The sequence below is a fragment of the Nycticebus coucang genome, chromosome 3, assembly GCF_027406575.1.
Source record: "Nycticebus coucang isolate mNycCou1 chromosome 3, mNycCou1.pri, whole genome shotgun sequence".
NCBI classification, from domain to species: domain Eukaryota; kingdom Metazoa; phylum Chordata; class Mammalia; order Primates; family Lorisidae; genus Nycticebus; species Nycticebus coucang.
In genome coordinates, this window is record NC_069782.1 from 18,834,344 (window position 1) to 18,856,533 (window position 22,190).

Consider the following 22,190-nt stretch of genomic DNA (forward strand, 5'->3'; position numbering starts at 1 on the left):
GTTGCCTTTGGTAAAGTGCCATGATGTCACAGCTCACAGCAACCTCCAGCTCTTGGGCTTAGGCAATTCTCTTGCCTCAGCCTCCCAAGTAGCTGGGACTACAGGCACCTGCCACAACATCTGGCTATTTTTTTGTTGCAGTTTGTCTGGGGCCGGGGTTCAAACCTGCCACCCTTGGTATGTGGGGCCAGCACCCTACTCACTGAGCCACAGGTGCTGCCCTCCCAGAAAGTATTTATAATTGACACTTCTGCTAATTTTATAAAGGGTTTGACATCAAAAAAAATTGAAAATATTCATGAAAAGTACATACCTCTAACAAAGATCTGAACTTGCTGTATCTTGGCTGTAGCAGTGTCATTATAGTTTGCTAAAAAGAGACATGTTGCTTAAAAATCAGTAAAATAAAAAATGACAAGGTGGCTTAGGAAACACTAACCCTAACATTAAGACAGTTATAACAGGGTATATGTGTAAGTATGGCTATATGAAAGAAGTTGGCCAACTGTAATGCATTACACAAATGTTTGCTGTTATTTGAATGGGAGTTCAGACCTGCATGTTCTGACTTGCCTTTGGGGTTTGTCATATTGGTCAGAGGAAATACATTTTATTGCAACAACAACTTTCCTCCTCCATAAAGCATGAGGATTAAAATTTCATGACAATTGGTCACTGGACTGAATTGTCTGATGTGCTTGAGAAAGAGGTAAAACTTAACTAAAACTATCCAGATCTTTCCCACGCCGTATGCCATCCCATACTGTATGCCTTTCTTCCTTTCTGTGGACATACCCATAATCCCACTGAAAATGGAAACATTGTCCAATCTTTTTCTGCCTGTGCCTCTAGGACAAATGAAAGACAATTACAAGTGCTAGAACACTTTCTTCTTGGATGTGACTCCTCAGGGAACAAAGGAAGGTGGGTTTGGGTTGACATGACTTTTTCCTGGAATATCTCACCTCAGTGTTGCTCTCAAATGTGGGCTCTATCTTGTCCATGGCTCTGTCGAGGATGTGCAGGAGCCCGTTGGAAGCGATTATGTCCCCCTGTATGATTTTTACCTTCTTTTGGCCTCTATAGAGTTTAAGCCTTAGTTGATTATCCTAAAACACCAAAGAAAGATAAAATAAAATGAATGCATTGTCCTAAAAGAGGCAAGCACCGTACTATAACTCAGAAGTCCTGAGTCCTTCAGTCCTGCTACTTATTGGTTGTATGATTTTTGGATGTCACTTAATCTATGACAGGGAGGATGGTTTCAGCTTAGTTAACCTCACAGGGTTTTCATTTAGACCAAATGAGATAATGTGTGAAATCACTGACAACTATTGTATGTTGAATGTAGACATACAATAAGAAAAGCTCTCCTCTAAAAGACTGCAAGTTCCGTAAGGGCAAATTATACACTTTTCTGTAAATTCATCACTTACTTTAGTGTCTTGCACAGAGAAGACACACAATAAAAAATATCTGTTGAATGAGTAACTGAGGCTAGTTCCCTTTTCCTCCCGTATGACTTCTACAAGTTATAGACTTGGCAATGTTTGTTCAATGTATGAGCAAGTGAATACATGCATGTGCCTGTGAGAAAGGAAGCCACATCTTCATCTCTGTTATCTATCCATCCACACATCAACCCATTTCTGTATCCATCCATCCATCCATTTGTCCATCCATCCATTCATCCATCCATCCATTCATCCATTTATCCATCCATCCATCCATCCATCCATCCATCCATCCATCCATCCATCCATCCATCCATCCATCTATCCATCCATCTTCATATATACAGCAGAGAAGACTGGTTAAAGATGTGGGCTTTGGACTCGGGCAGGTCCGCATTTGAATCCTGGTTTGACACTCCCCGTGGGACTTCTCTGCCTCTCCCACTGGAACAATAGGAATGATAATAGGACTTCCTTTACAGGCTTATTGTGAAATATGAATTTTATACCAATGAAGATTTATTTCAGCACTTTGCATAGAACAAGTACTCAATGATCTATTAACTAACTACTGATATTTGGTAAAATGCAATAGTCAAAGTTATGTGCCTATACACATGCACATTGGTTTGATTAATCATCTGCTCCCCAGTCACAAAAGAGTTATTTGGAGTTAGGAAAAACGGTACATTATGTTGGAGAAGGTGGACCAACTCCAGCTAACTAAAACAAATTATCTGTTTTCCTTTTCTAAGAGGAATGCTGATCTGGCTTCATGCTGATGCTTCCAGAAAACAGGTTTGCTGGCAGTTGAATGACGAATGCCTTGAAAACTAGGACCAAACCCAAATGCTCCATAACCCCCTTTACACAGTAGCCCACCCCTCCTCCCTGGCCCTTCCTGGGAGTGCTCTCTGCTTCTTACTGTAGAAGGTGTTTAGCACACAAGAGATAAGGAAAGAAGGTCTCAGTAACCTTTCACAACCCCCAAGCACAAAGAGCAAGGAGGCTATGGGCGTTGGCTTGGTGGACAACTTTGTTCTGGGTGTGACAACCAGAGAGACTCTTACCTTATCATCATTGCAGATTTCCCCTGACTGTCCGGTCAAGGTGTAGAAGGTGTCTGTGTTATTCATACGTTTGGTGGTCATCTGCCCTGCGATTATGTGGAGTTTCACAAAGTACTGAGCAGCTTCACTATTCATCAAAAGCTCTTTCACCTAGGAAAAGAGAGCCAGCCTGACTATTGGAAGGAGAAAATGAGTTTTGTGTAATACATACTGTGCCTTATTTAGTATTAAAGGCATCAATGCCAAGGCACCCCAACTTGGGTTTGGGCTTTCAGACACAGACAACTTCTACCAGCACAATCAACCTGGGCTGGGCCTTACAGGGAATAGAAACCTGGGGGAATTGGAGGCAATTCATGGTGTACCCTCAAACCCTGGGAAGCTAAAGTGACAAGGAGCAAGGAAAAAGAAATCTGTCTTGGCGGTGCCTGTGGCTCAGTGAGTAGGGCACCAGCCCCATATACCGAGTGTGGTGGGTTCAAACCCGGGCCTGGCCAAACTGCAACAACAACAACAAAAATAGCCAGGCGTTGTGGTGGGCGCCTGCAGTCCCAGCTACTCGGTAGGCTGAGGCAAGAGAATCACCTAAGCCCAAGACCTGGAGGTTGCTGTGAGCTGTGACACCACAGCCCTCTACTGAGGGCGACAAAATGAGACTCTGCCTCTAAAAAAAAAAAAAAGAAAGAAAAGAAAAAAGAGAGAAAAGAAACCTGTCTTGAATCCAGGAAATGGATGGGAATGAGATGTGAAATTTTGTGGGAAAAAAGTAGGTAAAGTAAGTGAACTGATGGTGCTTTTGAATATCCCGTTTCCCGAAAATAAGACATCCTCTGAAAATAAGACCTACTTACAGGAAAGATAAGACTTCCCCTGAAAATAAGACCTAGCGCATCTTTGGGAGCACACCTTAAAATAAGACACTGTCTTATTTTCAGGGAAACAGGGTAGCAAAGTTAAGATTTTTGAAATATATTGGACCAAATCTACAGTTTGTTGCTGCTACATAGTCAACAATCAATCAATAGATACTTTTTAAATTTTGTGTAAACTTAACCTGTATCTTAAACATGAGACCACACACACAATGCCTAGCCCAGACGTATTTAATATTTACTCATTCTCCCCATGAGGAGAGGTGTATGGACATTTTTGAAGGTTAATACGGTAATAGACAGACAAATCTCAGACAGATTAATGATGGCGGTATTCTTGAGTGAGAGAGCCTGGAATTTACTGGGTTTTGATTCAACGCAGCAAAATTTATTATCACAGAATATCTTGGACTAAAGTAAACTTTAATTTGATAAAAATAAACTCATCCATTATTTTTGTTAAACCAAATGTAATTATTTCATTGATACTGTCATTCTAGGACACATCTGCCAACCACTACAATGTTCATTCCCACTGAATGACATTATCTCCAACAATAGCTGCTTACATTGAAGGCCGAAACTGTCTTCTTGTTTAACCTATTACTGTTACCATTTCTAAAGATTTTAAAGAAACAAATACCCAAATATTAGTTTAAATTTTGTGGGAAGTGAGCACAATCTCACTTAATAAGAGCAAATCTTATTTATCACATAACCTTAGAGGTTTAGGATTGGAAAGAGAAGTGAGGGGGCCATCTAGGGTCCTGGCAATGGACTTGCTAGATACACACATACATTTACTTTGGGAATATTCATTGACTTGTACACTAACAATTTGGGTGCTTTCTGTAAGAATGTTACCTTTCCCTTAAACAAGTTTATCAAAACATCACCATCAGAAAAAAGAATCGCCATCAGTAAGTTTATTTCTGATGGAGTTTTTTACTTTAAATACAAAGAAGTATGGCCTACTAAGGCTTCTCACATCAGCCCCTGGGTGTAGGGTTATTTCAGATACTCACATTGAATCCTTTCAAACCATTGTCTGTGGGCAACAGCACAGTGAATGGTCCCAGGTTTCTTAGTGGCCAGGCGTAAGCTTTGTCTTAGGAGTCAAAATATACAAAGAAAAAAAACAATGAATGGGTCAATGGCACAGGAGGGATGAAATAAAGTAATCACTGGTCTTTTCATGCCCTTCTGTATTGTAGTGGGTCTTTGAGACCTTATGTCAATTGGGAAGCTCTCTATTAAATTCTGTGTAAACTTAACCTTATCCTTGCATTAATGCGAGGCACGCTGAAGCCAGCACCCTAGTAGGTTCTGAATCTAAGGTTGTGAGGGTTTCCCTGCAGTCACAATCCTGACTTCAGGAATCCCCTGTGATGAGCAGTTCAGGTATGATAAAAGTCCTCTGAAAATCCCATGGTCCCCAACCTGTGCTTGGTCTTCTGAGCTGTCACCATCCCAGGGGGCAAAGATGCAGCCCTTGTTTCCATCCTAGGCCAGCTTGGAAGCACCCCTTGGTTGGTTTAATGGCTCTTCTGTTGCCATCTTGAAATGCTTAATAATTTTTTGAACAAAGGGCCCCACATTTTTATCTTGTTCTGGGCCCCACAAAGTATGTAGCCAGTCCTGTTTCCATCATCCTGGGGAACTTGGGAGGGCAGGACTGGCTCCGTGTTCTTACCCAGGAGGCTGTGTGTACCAGAATTTTGTGATGGGAAAGGTGGCAACAGAGCTCTATCCAGGGTAACAATTGATGGTCCAGTCTGCCTAAGACACTCCCAGGCTACCATATGTTCTCACTACCATGGGGGTGACCCCAGGACCCTTAGCTCTCTACCTACTAATTCCTGCACTGCTAGATGTCTTGGTACTAACTCCTGCCTGTCTGCTTGGAAACAGCTGCCTGCCCTTTCCCTCCTACCTGCACAGCCCCTTCCTGGAAAGGCTGATCCCAAAAGACAAGCCCTTCTTTTCTGAATGATTGCAGTTTCTCATGCCTGAAAGAGGGCTGTCTTCTGTGTAGAAACCTGTGCCCGTAGCTGCCTACCCAGGAGTGTGATGAAAGACGTCAGCCTTCCCTGCCATTGTCCTCCAGGTTCACTGTTTAATTCTATGAGTCGCTCCATAATGTTTCCATAACACACTGAGCCATCGCCCATGTAACCTTTCTGGCAAGTGCATCTACAGAGAGAGTGAAAACACATTCTCAGGGGCTTACAACTGTTCAACATTGAGATCATTCAGTCCGATACCCTCCTTTAGCAGATGAAGCAAAAGATCCCAGTGTAAAACAGAGACAGAAGAGAGCCACAAACACAAGCAAGCATTTCTAGGATAGTACCCAACATTAAGTAGGCCTTCAAGAAATGTATATCTAATAAGTTATGCATAGCTATAAACACTAGATATTTCTGTATGCTTTTTTTTTTGTTTGTTTTGTTTTTTTGTTTTTTGGCCGGGGATGGGTTTGAACCCGCCACCTCCGGCATATGGGCCAGTGCCCTACTCCTTTGAGCCACAGGTGCCGCCCCTGCTTTTTTTTTTTTTGAGACAGAGTCTCACTCCATTGCTCTGGGTAGAGTGCTGTGGCATTATAGCTCAGAGGAGCTGCAAACTCTTGGCCTCAGAGATCCTCTTGTCTCAGCCTCCTGAGTAGCTGGGACTTGCCATGACACCTGGCTAATTTTTTGTTTCTATTTTTAGTAGAGATGGGGTCTTATTCTTGCTCAGACTGATCTCAAACTTCTGAGATCAGTGAATCCTCCTGCCTTCCAGAGTGCTAGGACTACAGGTTGAGTCACTGCGCCTGGCCTCCCTGCATGCTCTTTGTCTCAGTATTTTTCAAAGCGAGATCAAGAGACCATGTGCATCAGAATCACCTGGAGTGCTAAGTATGTATAAACATAGATTCCGGGGGTCTACTGCAGAATGATCAAATCAGAACAAGCGACTGAAGTCAGCTTGTGGGACAATAAAGAATCAGAACTACTGATCTACTTCCTAGCTGAGATCTCTGCTGCTTCCTTAGGGAAGCCTTCCTTGATTGCCCTTCTCTTCCTCCACTCCCTCTCTATAAATCAGGTCACCATTACACATACTCTTCTGGTGCCATGCAGCTCTTCTCTGTAGCAACAGCTGTAAGTGTTGCAACAAAGGTGAATAAAATGTAGACCCCAGAGAACTTTCTATTCTAGTTGGGGACTGAAATCAGTAATGACAATAATAGCTAGCATTTATTAATAGCTCTAATGACAGTTATTCTTGTAAGGGTCTCACTGTGGTATCTTATTTAATGCAACCACCCGAGGAGGGTCCTGTTATAACCCCATTTTAGAAACTGAGGCACAGGGGGTTAAGTATCTCACTGAAGATCACACAGCCTTAAGCAGCAATACCTGTCCATGCTCACCACCACTGTGCTATGTACCCATTACAGTTCTGGGCCATAAATTCTCAGAGAAGCACTCAGAGTGCTCTGGAAACCCAGAAGAAGAGTCATCAGAGTGGACTGGGAGAACAGGGGAGTCATTCTAGAGGTGGAGATAATTGAAGTGAGCATCAAAGGATCAGGGCATTAGTCTGATTCAGAGGAGGTGGGTGGAGGGCAGGAGGAAGAGGCAGGGATGTTCTAGAAGAAAGAGTGTGTGTGAAATCCCAGAGTCAGGAATATCCTGGCGTGTTTGAAGAAAAATGCAATGGACTAAAGGTTTGTGTCTTCCCCCGATTCATTTGTTGAAATCCAACCCTCCCCCCCACGGTGATGGAATTAGAAGATGAGGCCTTTGGGAGGTGATCAGGTCCTGAGGGTGGGGCCCTTGTGAAGGGGTTAGTGCCCTCATAAAAGACACCCTGGAGATCTCTCTAGTTCTCTCTCTGCAACATAAAGATACAATGAGAAGATAGCTTTCCGCAACCTGGAAGAGAACCCTCACCAGAACCTGACCATGCTGCTTTCCTGATCTCAGACTCATGGCCTCCAGAACTGTGAAAAACAAATTTTTATTTTTGTTGTTTGCATGTATAAACCACCCAGGTTAGTGGACTTTGTTATAGCAGCCCAAAATGAACTAAGGTAAACAATAAGTAGTTCAGTAGAACCTGGGCCAAGGATGTGTTCATGAGTGTGGTGAAGATAATACTGGCTCATCCTTAACCTGCTGTGAACAGCCATACTGGGGCTATACCCTGGGGGCTCCAGGATCCAGGCCCCGGAAGCTGATTTGGAGCCATCAGGGCATGGAATTATGGGGTTCTAAGCACTCTAAGGGCACTCTAAATACTCTGAGGCTTTGGGAGAGTGTGTCCCTTAGGTCCTCAGACTCTTTGCCCTGGTATAACCAGGAGCCAGAATAAGACCCTTTAAAATGCTAAGCCCAGGGCAGGGGCTTCTGTTACCAAGGTCTAAGGATTGAACTACTGGAAACACATCTGGAAGTGGTTGAGCTGGGATTTAAACCTAGATCCATCTGGGAAAGCCTCTTGCCCCTGAACCTTGTTGCCTTGGACAGGATTATTAGAAAGATTAGTCACATAAAGGACATCATAACCTGTACAAGTCTTATATCATAAGTGTCACTAATGTTCCAAGGGTCCATGTGGAATGTAAACCATACATTTTCCAACATGCCTGCTCAGTCATGGCTGATCTTTTTTCCTGCTGAGTTGAATTAAATAAAAGGGAAATGTTATTCTCTTTGCTTGCTTCTTTTTTCCTACCTAATAATTAAAAATAAAAAGGAATAACTTTATTCTTCTTCGTAATAATCAAAATGGAGCTTAGAGTTTAAAAGTAACATTATATACATGAGCTTGACAGCCCTTCAAAGGGAGATAGTCTTAGTCTCTGGTACCCTCGACAGGTGAGGGAACCGTGGATCAGAAAAGTCCAGACTTGTCCCAGTCACTCCAGGGGGATGTGGTAGAGCCCACATTTGATCCCATCCTTCTTGATTGGGTGGTTTTCTGTGACGAATGAAGCATGATTTTGAAGATTCTGCATAAACTACTTGTCTTATTGAAGAGGCATAAATGAAATAAACCTTTATCCTAGAGAAGCCAATTACCTGCGGACTGGAGGCTTCATATTTTATCAATGTCACACAGCCCACTTTTATGCCTCTTCCTCTTTCCAGCTGAAGACGTCAATATGGATGAAGGAGGAAAGCGTGTGGGTGACACATGTGGCCTAAAACCCATTGCTGGTTTTGCCCCCATTCTAAATCCAAGTTTGGATCTAGCTGGTGATATTCTGAAGCTCCAGTTTCACTTTTAGTTTTTTACCTTCTCAAACACAAAGGAACAAAATTGCTTAAGGTATCCTATTCAGACTTACTCAGAGAATGTTAAACAATGTGTGCACTGGCTTGTTTGGTTATTGGTATTGCCAGAATCTATGTTGAAGAGAGGATGTGGCTGTAAACATGTGTGTGTCAGGTGGTGTGTGCCAACACACAAGGCTGTGTGTGTTTACCTGTGTGCTGACATGTATCAAGAGATCTCTACATGCCAGGTTCTGCTCATGAGTTGATGAATGTATTCATTTAATACTAATCACAACCGAGGTGGGAGGTATAACTCTCTCCCTCAGGTCAGAGAGGTTAGGATAAGCTGCAGAACCACGGTTTGAACCCATGTGTTCTGATTCCTAAATTCTTTCCACACCATCCATGGTGAGTACAGACCTACTTATTTGTCCTGAATGAACACAATGATCATCAAACCATCTGGGCAAATCTACACACTGAAAACCCATATAAATTGTACAAACTTAAAAAAATATAGAAGAGGGCGCTGGAAGCACAAAAACTGTTACAGTTGCCTGGTTCGATGTTGATTATGGGTTTGAGCTCACAGCAGCAGTCTGAGTCCTTTGCAGATCCTGATGAAAGTGGCACAAGGTAAAAGCCCTGGTCTGAAAGTCAAAAGACTTGGGTTCTAGGCTTAATCCAGTCACTGATGCAAATATAAAGCATCTGTGAGAGGCTGTCTTATGTAACTGTCACAACTTTATGGAGTAAGCCAGGTGCAAGCGGCTCACACCTGTAATCCTAACACCCTGGGAGGCCGAGGTGTGTGGATTGCTTGAGTTCAGGAGTTCAAGACCAGCCTGAGCAAGAGCATGACCTTATCCCTACTGAAAAAAAAAATGATATGGAGTAGATGTCATTGTGTATGTGGAGAAACTGAGCCCTGCAAAATGGTGCCACTTTCCTAAGGTCACCCATCTGGTAGGAGAAGTCGGGTCTTTAAATTTCATCTCCTTTCTATCAAGTGAGCTGCCTCTGCCTCAGGAGATTGCACACAAATATTTTTGCTCAGAAAACCCCTTCTTCTGAACCCTGGAGTCAAAGTGTCCCGTCTTCTTTTTTTTTTTTTTGAGACAGAGTCTCAGTATGTCACCCTCAGTAGAGTCCTGTGGTGTCATTGCTCACAGCAACCTCAAACTCTTGGACTCAAGAGATCCTCAGCCTCCCAAGTAGCTGAGACTACAGGCACCCGCCACAATGCCCAGCTATGTTTTGTTGTTTTTGTTGTTGTCATTGTCGTTTAGCAGGCCTGGGTTGGGTTTGAACCCACCACCCCTGATGCGCTACCCACTGAGCTACAGGCACCAAGCCACTTTGTCCAGTCTTGTTAGGCACCACTAATGGGCAATATTTCCTGAGTGAGGAAGCAGGCATGTGCATCTGAGGTTATCCCTCGGTAATCTCGACGACCATTTGTGTCCCTATCACAGTGGTTTCCCTTCCCCACATTCTGACTACTTCATACCAAGCCATCAGGCAAACTCCAGAATGTTCTAATGGCCATGGTAAAGGAGGTAATTGCTGAGTGGCTTGTGGGTTAAAGAAAGGTTTATCAAGCACCCCTGTGATCCTTGCTCCTACTTTGTGAGGAGACGGTAGATACAAGGCTGAGTAAGACACGTGGCCTCCCCTTCAAGGAACTTCCAGAATTGATAGGCCACCATTTTCACCCCTTGGAAAAGTTGGCAGTAGGATGGGAGAGACTTACTCGGTTTGGCCTGGAGCAACAGTGGTACAGTCTGCATTCCTATGACACGGGTTATTTGACTCACAGATATCGGACAAAGTGCACCCAACTCCGGGTATGAAACCGTGGTAATGATCCTTGCACTCGCAGTGAGACTTGAGTAGACAGGGAGAGAAAAACACGTAGGATCCTCGTCAGTCGCTTCTGCTGCATTCTTCTTTAATCCATGTTCTTATTCTCCCAGAAAAACTAACCCAGAGTAGGTCTGAAGTGTGGGTCAAAATATCTAGAAGAAGACGCCACACTTGTGTGTCTCACCTGCTGGAAGCTCATGACCCTTGTTTGCAGAGTTTAGCTTTTCATATGTCTTGTTTCCTAACCCTTGACCTCTCTGGCTCCATAATCCTGGTTTTCGATTGTCTATAGGTGAGCAGAGACTGATGCTCAGAAGAAAGGTCTTAGTGCTCTAGAAAAGTGGTCTTTCAACTGGGGGGTCCAACCCAGGGGACTCCAGGCAGTTTCTGGAGACACTGATTGTCATAGTGGGAGGAGGGTGGTGCTACTAGAGGCCAAGGATGCTGTGACATGCCCACAGTGCACAGGACAGCTCCTGCCCCGGTCACAAATTATCCACTTCAAATGTCAGTATGCCGAGGTGGAGAATCTGCTCTGGAGTAATGCAATGCCCTGCTTCTCTATGAACACATAGGGTTCCTAAGACTTAAAAATTTGCCTTGCAATCCATTTTCAATGAGACAAAGCCTATTTTAAACTATGCTTTCAAGGCCCCAGCACTCCTGGCATAATGTATTTCCCCATAAAGACCCTCATTTTGAAGATGGGGATTTAGACCCTTGAATTTCACTGCACACCTGCCTCAGAAATTGATAGCAGAAATACTATGTGATATATGCTATCTCCTTGAGGTGAGATGGGGCAGATTTTTTGCAGGAAATTCCAGGAATGTTCCTATCCGGGCAGTGATTAGCCTGCAGGGACCCACAGCTGTGTTTGGGTCGGCACTCAGCCTTTCCTCCCACCTGTGCTAAATGTCCTTCTGAATGGATAGATTTCCTTCCCTGAAGTCTGAATGTGCAACTGGGACACAGGAAGCTTGATGGATGAAGGCAATATTAGGGAATTTTTCAACTGAGCTCCTCAGCAAGGGTCTCCACCCAGACTGATCTTTATCAGTCGAGGTTATGATGTGATTTACACAGGCAGTGTCTCACCCTAGGATGCCCTCACAGCTCCCTACAATCTGTCAGTGCTGCCCAGCTACCCTTAGTTTCCATCCCTTCAGGACAGGGTAATTTTTTTGTTCTAAAAGCCCCTCTCAACTTAAAAAGATATTAGAGAGAATGGAAGACTTGGGGCAAAAGTCAATCATCTATTCACCCAAGACTTGGTTGACAGTACATTTGTAAATCTAATTTTGAATTTGCTAGTTACCCCAGAGGAGTATCTCTCTGTGATAGGAGAGAAGATGAGACAGTTAAGTTTTGATGGGGGAGCTGAAGCAGTGTGACTGGGTGGATGTGGGCACTGCAGTCAGGCCCTGAGCACCTGGAGGCCTGTCTAGAGAGGATGCCCCACTGAGCCCAGGACGGGTGAACTGATGGGACCCGAGGCATGGTATACCTTTGGTGCATTGTCTAGCTCTGAGATCCTCAGTTTCCTGCATCATTTGCTTACCTGTCCAGGCCTGTCATACTTGCACACTGTAGACGTTGCAGGGCAGTTCCCAAAGTTGGTTTGGCAGGGGTCCACCGGCAGGCACGCCTGGCCATCCCCGTGGTAGCCTTCTTGGCATGTACAACTGTGCTGGTTTGGTCCCAGGTATGTGCAGAGAGCATGAGGGTGGCAGACTTTTTGTAAACATGGATTGATGGCTTCAGAGGCAATGGCAAGAGGAGAGGCAGTTAGGCACACGGGGGGAGGCACAAGGGAAAACTGAGCTGTGAGCAACAGTGGATCATTGCTCATCTGAGCCACAAAGGCAGCTCAACAGTTTTAAGAGAGAAAGAAATATTTTATCTCAGCCCTTCTGATCATTCTCCTTCCACCAAATAGATTGATGTATGATCATCAGCAATTGTAACTACAGTGATTGTGTTGATATATCCCTGGGCCATATGTGTGTAGTTAACATGCAACTAACGTTGTGAAAGAAACAACTAATGCTTATAGAATTTATAGTACTGGCCATGCTCTAAGAATTTGGTATATATTAACTCATTTACTTCCCACAACAATCCTCTAAGGTAGGTATCATTATTATCCCCATTTGATAGAAAAACTAAGGCACAGGCAGGTTAAAGGTCATGTAGTTAGTAAAAGACAAATCTGGGATTGAACCCAGGCAGTCTGGCTACAGAGTCCCTATTCTTAATTGATATGCAAGACAGTCTCTTATAAAGTGAATAAGCGTGAAAAGGAAAAAAAGAAGCATTATATTTTATGCAACATTAAGGTGATATAAAAATGTGTAAAAACCTATATATTTGTTTTAATAATAGAAGGACATGTTGCCATTTATTGAGGACTACCACACAATGACCATTTTGCTTGGTACTCCTTTTTTTTTTTTTTTTTTTTGGGATAGTCTTATTTTGTCACCCTCAGTAGAGTGCTGTGGCATCATAGCGTATAGCAACCTCAAACTCTTGGGCTTAAATGATGCTCTTCCCTCAGCTTCCCGAGTAGCTGGGACTACAGGTGCCACAATGTCTGGCTACTTTTAGAGACAGGGTCTCACTCTGGCTCAGGCTGGTCTTGAACTCGTGAGCTCAGAAGATCCACCCGCCTCGGCCTCCCAGCGTGCTGGGATTACAGGTATGAGCCACTGCCCAGCCTTGCTTGGCATTTCTTACATATTTCTGTCAGTTGTATAGAAAGAAATAAAGACTGTCATTGTGTTAATATAAAGGAGTTTTGGAGGATTCACTTGCCTGTTAAATAACCTGAATATCTCAATGAATAAACTGATAGGATCTAAATTCTACTCACGCTCGCAGCGTTTGCCATCCTGTCGGTAATTGGGAAGGCATTTGCATTCTAGTTTGGTTTCATCTTCACTGGAAGGTGAACATCTGGAATTTTCTGGGCAGAGCAAGGCTGCACACTCAGGAACAGCTGCAAGGGAAGATTGTGGAGGTAGTTGCATTAGCAGCTAAATAGTTCTAAAACTATGGTATTCCCTTTTAGTAAAAAAGTAATATATACTCATTACAACAATTCAAAAAACACAGAAGACGTAAGGTGAGATGGTTTTCTTATTCTCACACTCCAATCCCACTCCCAAAGTTACCAATGTCAACAACCAATATAATACATGAATTTATAAATGTATTTGTATGATATTTTTAACAAAAGGGAATCTTATTAAAATACTTGGCAAGCTTATTTTAAATTTAAAGTATATTATAGAAGGCTTTAAGGATCTGTTTTAATCTCTAATAACTGCACAGTATTTAATATGTATGACATAGAGGGGCTGTCAAAAACTATGAAAAGTCTGACATATTTGCCAACTTGCAAAGCTAACCAGTTGAGCTGATATAATTTCATGGATTCTGGTGGAAGACACAAAACTCCTTGGTTAGAGACAAAAGACAGTTTATTACTCACATCTTTGCAATAGCCACGGTATCAGTATTTTGGCACTAGTTTTTCCAAGACTTAATTCTCATGGGACAATACAAAGAGAACTAGACTTAGGCCTGTACCTGCTGTGAGTTTTATTACAAGAGAGGAGCCCTGATCTTAGGAAACTTGAGGCGTTATTTTTTTTTTTTTCCTTCAGTAATGAGCAATATATTATTTAGGGCCAGACAGGAGACAGAAACCACATAAGTATTTCAACAGGGAAAGTTTTAAAGAATTATGAACAGAGAATTGAAGTTGTGGGAAATTAGCTAGTGAGAATGAAAGAATTCTAATGAATGGAAGAACAGCAAACATATAAAGAATAAGCATTGTACTAGCGCTGAGATAAGCATGCAGGTAGAACCTTCCTTCCTCCTGGCTAAGATCTGGATGTCACTGGAAAATTCACAGCCTTGGTCACTGGATGGCAGATGTTGTTTAAGTAGCTTAACAGTGAAACTTGCTGGAAATCTGCTCTTTGGGGTGCCTGGGAAGGATGTCTGTGGGAAGGTGCCAAGCCTTGGAACTCACTAGGTGCCCAGGCAAGCTGCTGACCACTGGGTGCTATTGGAAACAGGAGCTAAGAAGCCACCCTCTCACAAGGGTAGTGTATCTCTGTGTGTGGCTTGGGCCTGGGTGGGATGCAGGTGGGGTGGCCAGCTCCTTAGATGGCCAGATCCATAAGGCCTGTGGTGTGCATGGGGCTGAGGAGAGGAGGTTCAGAGCAACACACCCTGGTTTCTGGGGCTCCTGGCTATGCTGCCCCATCCCAAGTCAAGGTCTGGACAGTGTGCAGTAGCCGAATGCTGAAGGAAGCTGAGCTCTACAGGAACCTAACTGTGTGGGTCTGAGAAATGGAGGAAAGTTGTTTCTTGGAAGCCAAATCAGAAACAAGAGAAAAACTCCTTTTCCTCCACAGTCCCTCCAGCATCCTCTACTGAGATGGTTTCACATCTTGCTAGCTGGAAAAAAAGAAACATTCAGAGAGCTCATCACAGAGCAGGCAAAAAGGGTAAATTTGGAGCTGAGAGGCAATACACTGATAACTGGCATTGGCAAAAAGCATTCCTGCCTTTTGCTCTTGAGAAAGATACTATGTCTTTCAGGGTTGTTTAATATGTGACCATCCTGGAAAGATTGAGCTGGAACATCCTAGAAAAGATGAGATGGCAGTTAGTACGCTACTCTCAAGATGTGTACAATTGTCTCCCAACAGTGGCTAGTTGAGTCAAAAATTCATAGACACTATTCCTCTGCTTCTTCTATAAAGTATAGGAGTTTCCAGGAGTGATGCCCCCGGAGGATGACATTTTCCATCCTCCTTTGCTCTGAGGCAGGGTCATGTGACTAGTTCACACTGATGGGATCCCGAGTGGAAGTTTTATGTATTTTTCCTGGACTGTAGTAAGCAGGTGCTACTTCACTCTCCCTTTTCCCATCCATGGTGGCTAGAGGCAGAGTCACAGGATGGAGAGGTCTAGCTCCCTGACCACCATGTGGTGGGAAGGTGGGCACATCAGACAGGAACACCCACATTGGACTCCCACAGGAGTGACACCACACCTCTGTGGTGTTAAGCCAGAGGTCCCCCAATGTCTCAAGTTACAGTTTCTTAGTGTCTCAATAATTTTTTTCATGGTGCACCTATATCAAAAGGAATACCTAACAGGTCCATTTATTAAGTAATTAAACAAAAAACCCCTCAATAACAATTTATGTTTTGAGAACTTAGTAGACATTTAAAATAGTAACATGCTTAATAGAAAAAAAATTTTTCTATTTTATTCTTAACCACACTCAGTTACATATGAGATAGGTGGGTCTGCTGACACAGCACAACTTCTCAAGCTTTAGAATCAGATTGGACAGTGATACTGTCCTTTCGGTCACATTGAGTTTTACATGGTACTTGCTTCTTTTTTTTTTTGAGTTTCACTATGTTGCCCTTGGTAGGGTGCTGTGGCGTCACAGCTCACAGCAACCTCAAACTCTTGGGCATAAGTGATTCTCTTGCCTCAGCCTCCCAAGTAGTTGGGACTACTGGCACCTGCCACAATGCCTGGCTATTTTTGTTGCAGTTGTCATTGTTGTTTAGCTGGCCGGGGCTGGGTTCGAACCTGCCAGCCTCGGTGTATGTGGCTGGTGCCATAACCACTGTGCTATGGGCGCTGAGTCTGTGTTTATTTCTTATACCAGCTAACATCATTCTAACTGGTATAGGATATACTATATCCTTGTATATACTATATGCATAATTATATATACTATATAAATTGGTTGCAATTTATTCCAACCAATTTCCTAGTAATGGACATTCAAGTTATTTCCAGCTTGTTTTCTCTTATAAATAATACTTCCATGAATTTCTCTGTATACAATATATATTCTTACCCACATCTGCTAACCTGTCCCTTCTCATAAGCCGCACCAGCATACTGTAAACATGTTTTGAAATTTTACTGATAACTTTCCCCCGTTTGTTGTAGGAAAATCTATATTTTCATTGTCATTTTTCTCACAGATGGATATTATTTATATTTTCAATCCGTGTAACATAGTAGGCAAAAAATCAAAACAAACCAACACGAAACCTCCAAGACTCCAAATCTGAGTTTCATTTTAATATGAGGTATGTATTTGTGTGATTACTAGTGGTTTTGGCATCTTTTTCGTGTTTACTGTTGGTTGTCATTTCTTATCCTGAGAATTAGCTGTTACTAGGTTCATTTTAAAAATTGGGTTCATGGACTTTATTATACACATTTATCTACCATGCAACTTTCAAATATTTTTGTCCAAATCTCTCGTTTATCTTTTGACTCAAAATTTTTTTTTTTTCCCTTTAGAAGCTTATCTGTCAGGGTTCTTTATTAGGGCAGCTTCTGGACTGAGTCTCCTGCCTTGTTGAGAAGGCCTCTCTACCCATGCGTCCTCTGGACAATGACGGGTAGCCGCATCCACAAAGGGGTCATCCCACCCACCTGGCCTTGGATTTGAACCGGTGGTCTGCTTGGCTGTCTCCTCCACAGAAAGAAGGCAGAGGCTGTGTTTTATTTCCTTGTCACTGCCAGTGCTCACAGCATCTCAGTGGCTTTCAACAAAATGTGTTTGCCTTTGTTGACGTGTGATCTTGCCCAACCCCTTCATTTTACAGGAGGCTACAGTCCAGAGGAAAAGTTAGGCGAGGCTAGAGTCACAGGAAGAAGGACCAATTTCTTTCTTTCTTTTTTTTTTTTTGTGCAGTTTTTGGCCAGGGGTAGGTTTGAACCCACCACCTCCGGCATATGGGGCTGGCACCCTACTCCTTTGAGCCACAGGCAGAAGGACCAATTTCTTAACCTCTCAGCTCCAAATTCACCCTTCAGAACCTGCTCTGCTGTGAGCATCTGTCCTTCACAGAGCAATATTAAGCTTTACCAGTAGAGGGCGCAGAGGGACAAGGCAGGAGGCAGGGGTTCCTCCTTTTAGATCCCGGGTGCAATGGTGTGTTTCTGCTGGGTTGTTTGCTGCTGCTTATACTCATAGTCTGTTCAGGGATGCTTTGCCCCTGCTATGTACCTACAGTCCCTAGGTGACTTTGCATCCTTGGCCTGAACCCAGTGATACAGCCCTCCCCACACATACACTGCACAACCCAGCTTTCCCCCATGCCAGGGCCCAGATTCCTCTATGCCTTCACCCACCAGCCTCAGCACCCCAGTGTACTGGAGGGTTGTCTCATGCCTGCTAGGTCACTGCGGTCCAGTGCTGGCTTGGGAAAAATAGCAAACTTGTCAGTCACCCAGTGGGCTGCCAGCCACACCCTCTCCATCCAGGTTTGAATCCTGTCTTGGGAATGGCCAACCCCTTTCAAGACTGTCCTTCTGTGTTATGCTCCATCATCCCCAGGGTTTGCATATTATCGCTGCTATTGTCTTGCAGCTTACTAATTCTTCATATTAAACTTCTCTTGCTTAAATCGTCCTGTGATTTCTATCTCTTGATTGGACCCCGGGTAATAGATTGTTTAATGGGGTCAAATGATTTGAGTTCCAACTCTTATTCACCATCTGTGTGATCTTCCATGAGTCACTTAGGCTTGGTGAGCCTCCCCTCCTTAGGGCTGTTCATGTGTTGTGCCTTTGCGACCTGTAATTGAGAATATATCTCCACCCCTTCACTAGGTGACTAACCTGTTGCAATGGCTGCTCTCGGCTTCCTAGACTCAATGTTTCCTTCTCCACTCTACCCTACACACTGCCTCCAGCTTGACCTCCTAAAACACAGGATAGCCTTGTCACCACACTGCTTCTGTTCCTCTCTCCACTCTCCTCTTCTCCCCTCCTCTCCCTTCCCCTCTTTTTCCTTCTATCCTCTCTTTTTTAATTTTTTGTTTCCTTCTAGCAAACATTTGATGGTACCTCACCCCCGTAGAGCAAAATTGAAATGCGTACATCTGTTCTGTTTGATCTAGTGAGGTACTCACGCTCGTCACAGTTGGGGCCGGTGTATTCAGAGTAGCATTCACAGGTTCCATCACCATCAGGTCCACTGTTGCATACCCCATGCACACAGTTGCACACTGCAGATGGAAAATGGGGCATTTTTATTACTGATAGAGATTGCATCTAATGATTCCAGAAACCTAATATTTTCAGATAGTGTTTGCTGGGAATCTGTATGATAAGGTGAAGAAAACCATGGGTTTGTAGTCCTAGAGACCCTCCTTTGAATCTGGCTTCATCTTTTTTCATTAGCATCAGTTTTTTTTTTTAAAGTGTATAACATGCAGATGATGATACCTCACTTCTGGGATTTCTGTAGAGTTACGTGAGATAATATTTATAAAGCATAACTGGTATATCACAGGCTTTAGAGTTTTTATCTTCCTACCTTCAAACTATTTCATCTTTGGGTACCCCAACAAGAGAATTAACTTAGTGTTTTATATACACCTGTTACATTTAAAAAAGAAAAGCTAATACTAAGTTGATCACTGTTGGTAGCCAACATTTATGCAAATAAATCCTACTTCCTGAATGATGGAGCAATATAAGGATAAAAAAGAAATTCAGAAGGGCCTAGAATAATTTTGCCATTTTTTCTAGCTTGAAACAGATGAATTTTTAGCTCACTGACAAATCATTTCAGAGGCGGCAAATGAAGGGCATTTGAAATAAATAGTCAACTCTTTAGCACCCAGTTTATGTCTCATTTGAGCAAGATGTACCATCAGGCTGAGCCAATAGCATCCTCTGGGCAGCCTTCTGTGAAGGATGTTGGTATGAGTTTTCTATTGCTGCAGTAACAAAAGTACCATGAACTCAGTGGCTTAACATGACACATAATTTATCTTATAGTTTTGGAGGTCAGAAGTCTGAAATGTGTCTCATTGAGCTAAAGTCAATGTCTCAACAGGGCTGTATTCCTTCTGGAAAGTCCAGGGGAGAATCTCTTCCATTGTTTTTTCCAGCTTCCAGAGCCCATCTCTATTCTTGGGCTAATAATTCCTTTTTCAATCTTCAAAGCTAATACTGAATTCTTCTCATGCTATCATCTCCACTGGCTCTCTCTTATGCCTTCTTTTTTTCTTATAAAAATCTGTATAATTATACTAGGCCCACCTGGATAATCCAGGACAACTGCCCTATCTTAAATCAACTGATTGGCAACCTTAATACCATCTGCAACCTTAATTCCCTTTTCTTTGTAACCTAACAAATTCACAGGTTCTTGGGATTAAGACATTTGGCAGCCATTCTTCTTTTTTTTTAATTATTATTTTTTATTAAATCATAACTTTGTACACTGATGCATTTATGGGGTTCCGCGTACTGCTTTGATATACAATGTGAAATGCTTACATTGAATTAAGTAACACATCCATCACAATTATACCCATTTCTCAATAGTTTTGACATGTACTATTGCATCATGCACATTAGGTGAGGTCCCCCAAAATGCCCTCCCTCCTTGCATGTCCCCCCTCCCCTTCTCTCTCTCTCTCTCTCTCTTCCCTTCTACTTTCTGGACTATAGTTATGTTTGGCAGCCATTATTCTTCCTACCACACATATGGTCAATGCATGTAAGCCAAATTAATATCAGCCAAAGTGGAACATAATTAAGACATACCTGGTTAAAAATTGAACTAAAAATGCCAGAAAAGCAAGGTTTAATAAAGTTTAAAGTATTCCAAGAATCTGATAATCAAGTTATTTGTATTCTCTATGCCTCCCACCTTGCTCTTCTGTTCCTTGTTTCCACTGGTACCATAGTCCTTGTTCAAGTTCTTACCATGTTTTGCCTGGATTATTGCAGTAGCATTTTACCTCGCTTACCTAGCTCCAATCTCTCACCTTCCATTCCATCCATTTCAATATAGTAACCATGGCATTTGGGTGAACATCCCCCAAATATCTCAACAACTCCCAATTGCCAACCAAATGAAATCTAGATTCCTCAGTCTGGCAAAGAAAGATCTCTCTAATCTGACTCTAGCCTTGATAATTTTTTCATTTTCATCTCTCATCACTTCATTTTGTGTATCTTAGATTCTCGGTGTGTGGGATGACTCTGGTTTGCTATTTCCTTTCTGTCCTTCATACCATTTATTGAACACCTACCATGTTTGGGATACTGTGCTAGAGACACAGTATCTGTCCAAAGACAAACAGGACAAAGTCCCAGGCCTCCAAGAGCTCTTAGTCTAATGGCGGGAGAAGACAGCCAATAACAATGCAGGGGGATAAATGCAACCACACAATGGACCAATGGGAGCTGACCAGGAAGAAGCGAGGGGTTTGGGCTGGCCTAGGAAGACCACTCTAGAGTGGAAGTCGGATGTTGGAAGTCTCAGGATTGGCAGCTTGTGCTTTCCACACCTCGGTGCTTTTGCCTCTGCTGTTCTCCCTTGTGTGAGCCACTTGAAATCCTCCTCCTCCTTCAAGGCCAGCTGAAGTTCCAGCTTCTGTGGTTCCATCTCAGTGGTCCTCTGTGTTCCGGCAACACTTTATACCATGCCCACTATCTATCATATCCTCCTCAAACTATTAATTTAGCTGCTGCCTGGTACCCAAAGACCACCAGGAACACACCATTGAGCCAACAAAGTTGGCAGCTAGGGTGAACCTTCACAGAAGAGGCATTGGTGTCAGCAGGAGATGCAGCTGTTGAATTATTTTTCTGGTTGTCCATTGTTGTTTATTCCCTGTTTGGACATTATCATGCAGTCATTTAGTTTATTTTGTTCCACCGTGGATGTGGCCAGTTTTTGTCTGATTGGTGATATTCTGTGAAATTTTTTATGTTCAGCAGGTGACACTCTAGCTGGCAGCAAGGAGGCCAGTGACCCACTGACAGCAGTCAGGACTGCTTTTCTCTTTCTCAATCTGTACATTTTTCTCCCCTATTAGATTGCAACCCCTTGAAAGGCCTTCTCTCCACCTTGTATTTGCCCATAACATCTTTTACAGTGCCCTACAACAATAGCGACAACTACTTGAATAACTTTTAGGTAAAGACAGCATCCAACAGGGCTGAGATTAGGGTGCGGGAGTAAGGCACCAGATTGCAAGTACAGCATTGAATCCTGCCTTTATTTTGATGTTTCATTCCATAGTTTAAAAATACTATTGTTATGGGTTGAATTTTGTCCCCCAAAAGAATGCTTTGGAGTCTTGGCCGAGTGTGGTGGCTCACGCCTGTAATCTTTGCACTCTGTAAGGCCGAGGTAGGAAGATCTTAAGCTCAAGAGTTCAATATTAACCTCAAGAGACAGAGCAAGACCTCAATTCTACTAAAGATAGAAAAAATTAGTTGGGTGAGGTGGTGTATGCCTATAGTCCTAGTTACTCGGTAAGCTGAGGCAAGAGGATTGCTTGAGCCCAGGAGTTTGACATTGCAGTGAGCCATGATGATGTCACTGCACTCTGCCTTGGGCAACACAGAGAGAACCTGTCTAAAAAATAACAATAACAAAAAAAGAATCTGTTTGAGTCTTAAGCCCCAATATCTCAGCATGTCCCAATTTGGAAGGAGGGTCATTGCAGAGGTAATTGGTTAAGATGAGGCCATACTGGAGTGGGATGTGCCCTTAATCCAATATGACTTGTGTTCTAGTGTCCTTATAAGAGGGGAGGAGATGGAGACATAGCAGGGGAA

General features: G+C 43.0%; 1 protein-coding gene across 3 annotated transcripts in view; it reads right to left on the reverse strand.

Annotated features, from left to right (window-relative positions):
- Window positions 1-22,190, reverse strand: part of STAB2 (stabilin 2) — a 142,393-nt gene that overhangs the window by 96,120 nt on the left and 24,083 nt on the right. For all 3 annotated transcript variants that reach the window (XM_053585633.1, XM_053585632.1, XM_053585631.1), the window contains exons 6-14: window positions 18,515-18,610; window positions 13,411-13,536; window positions 12,097-12,293; window positions 10,423-10,556; window positions 5,456-5,589; window positions 4,422-4,504; window positions 2,525-2,674; window positions 966-1,109; window positions 314-370 (exon numbers count right to left, since the gene is read on the reverse strand). In XM_053585633.1, the coding sequence (XP_053441608.1) occupies window positions 314-370; window positions 966-1,109; window positions 2,525-2,674; window positions 4,422-4,504; window positions 5,456-5,589; window positions 10,423-10,556; window positions 12,097-12,293; window positions 13,411-13,536; window positions 18,515-18,610 (1,121 nt within the window). The remainder of the gene's footprint in view (window positions 1-313; window positions 371-965; window positions 1,110-2,524; window positions 2,675-4,421; window positions 4,505-5,455; window positions 5,590-10,422; window positions 10,557-12,096; window positions 12,294-13,410; window positions 13,537-18,514; window positions 18,611-22,190) is intronic.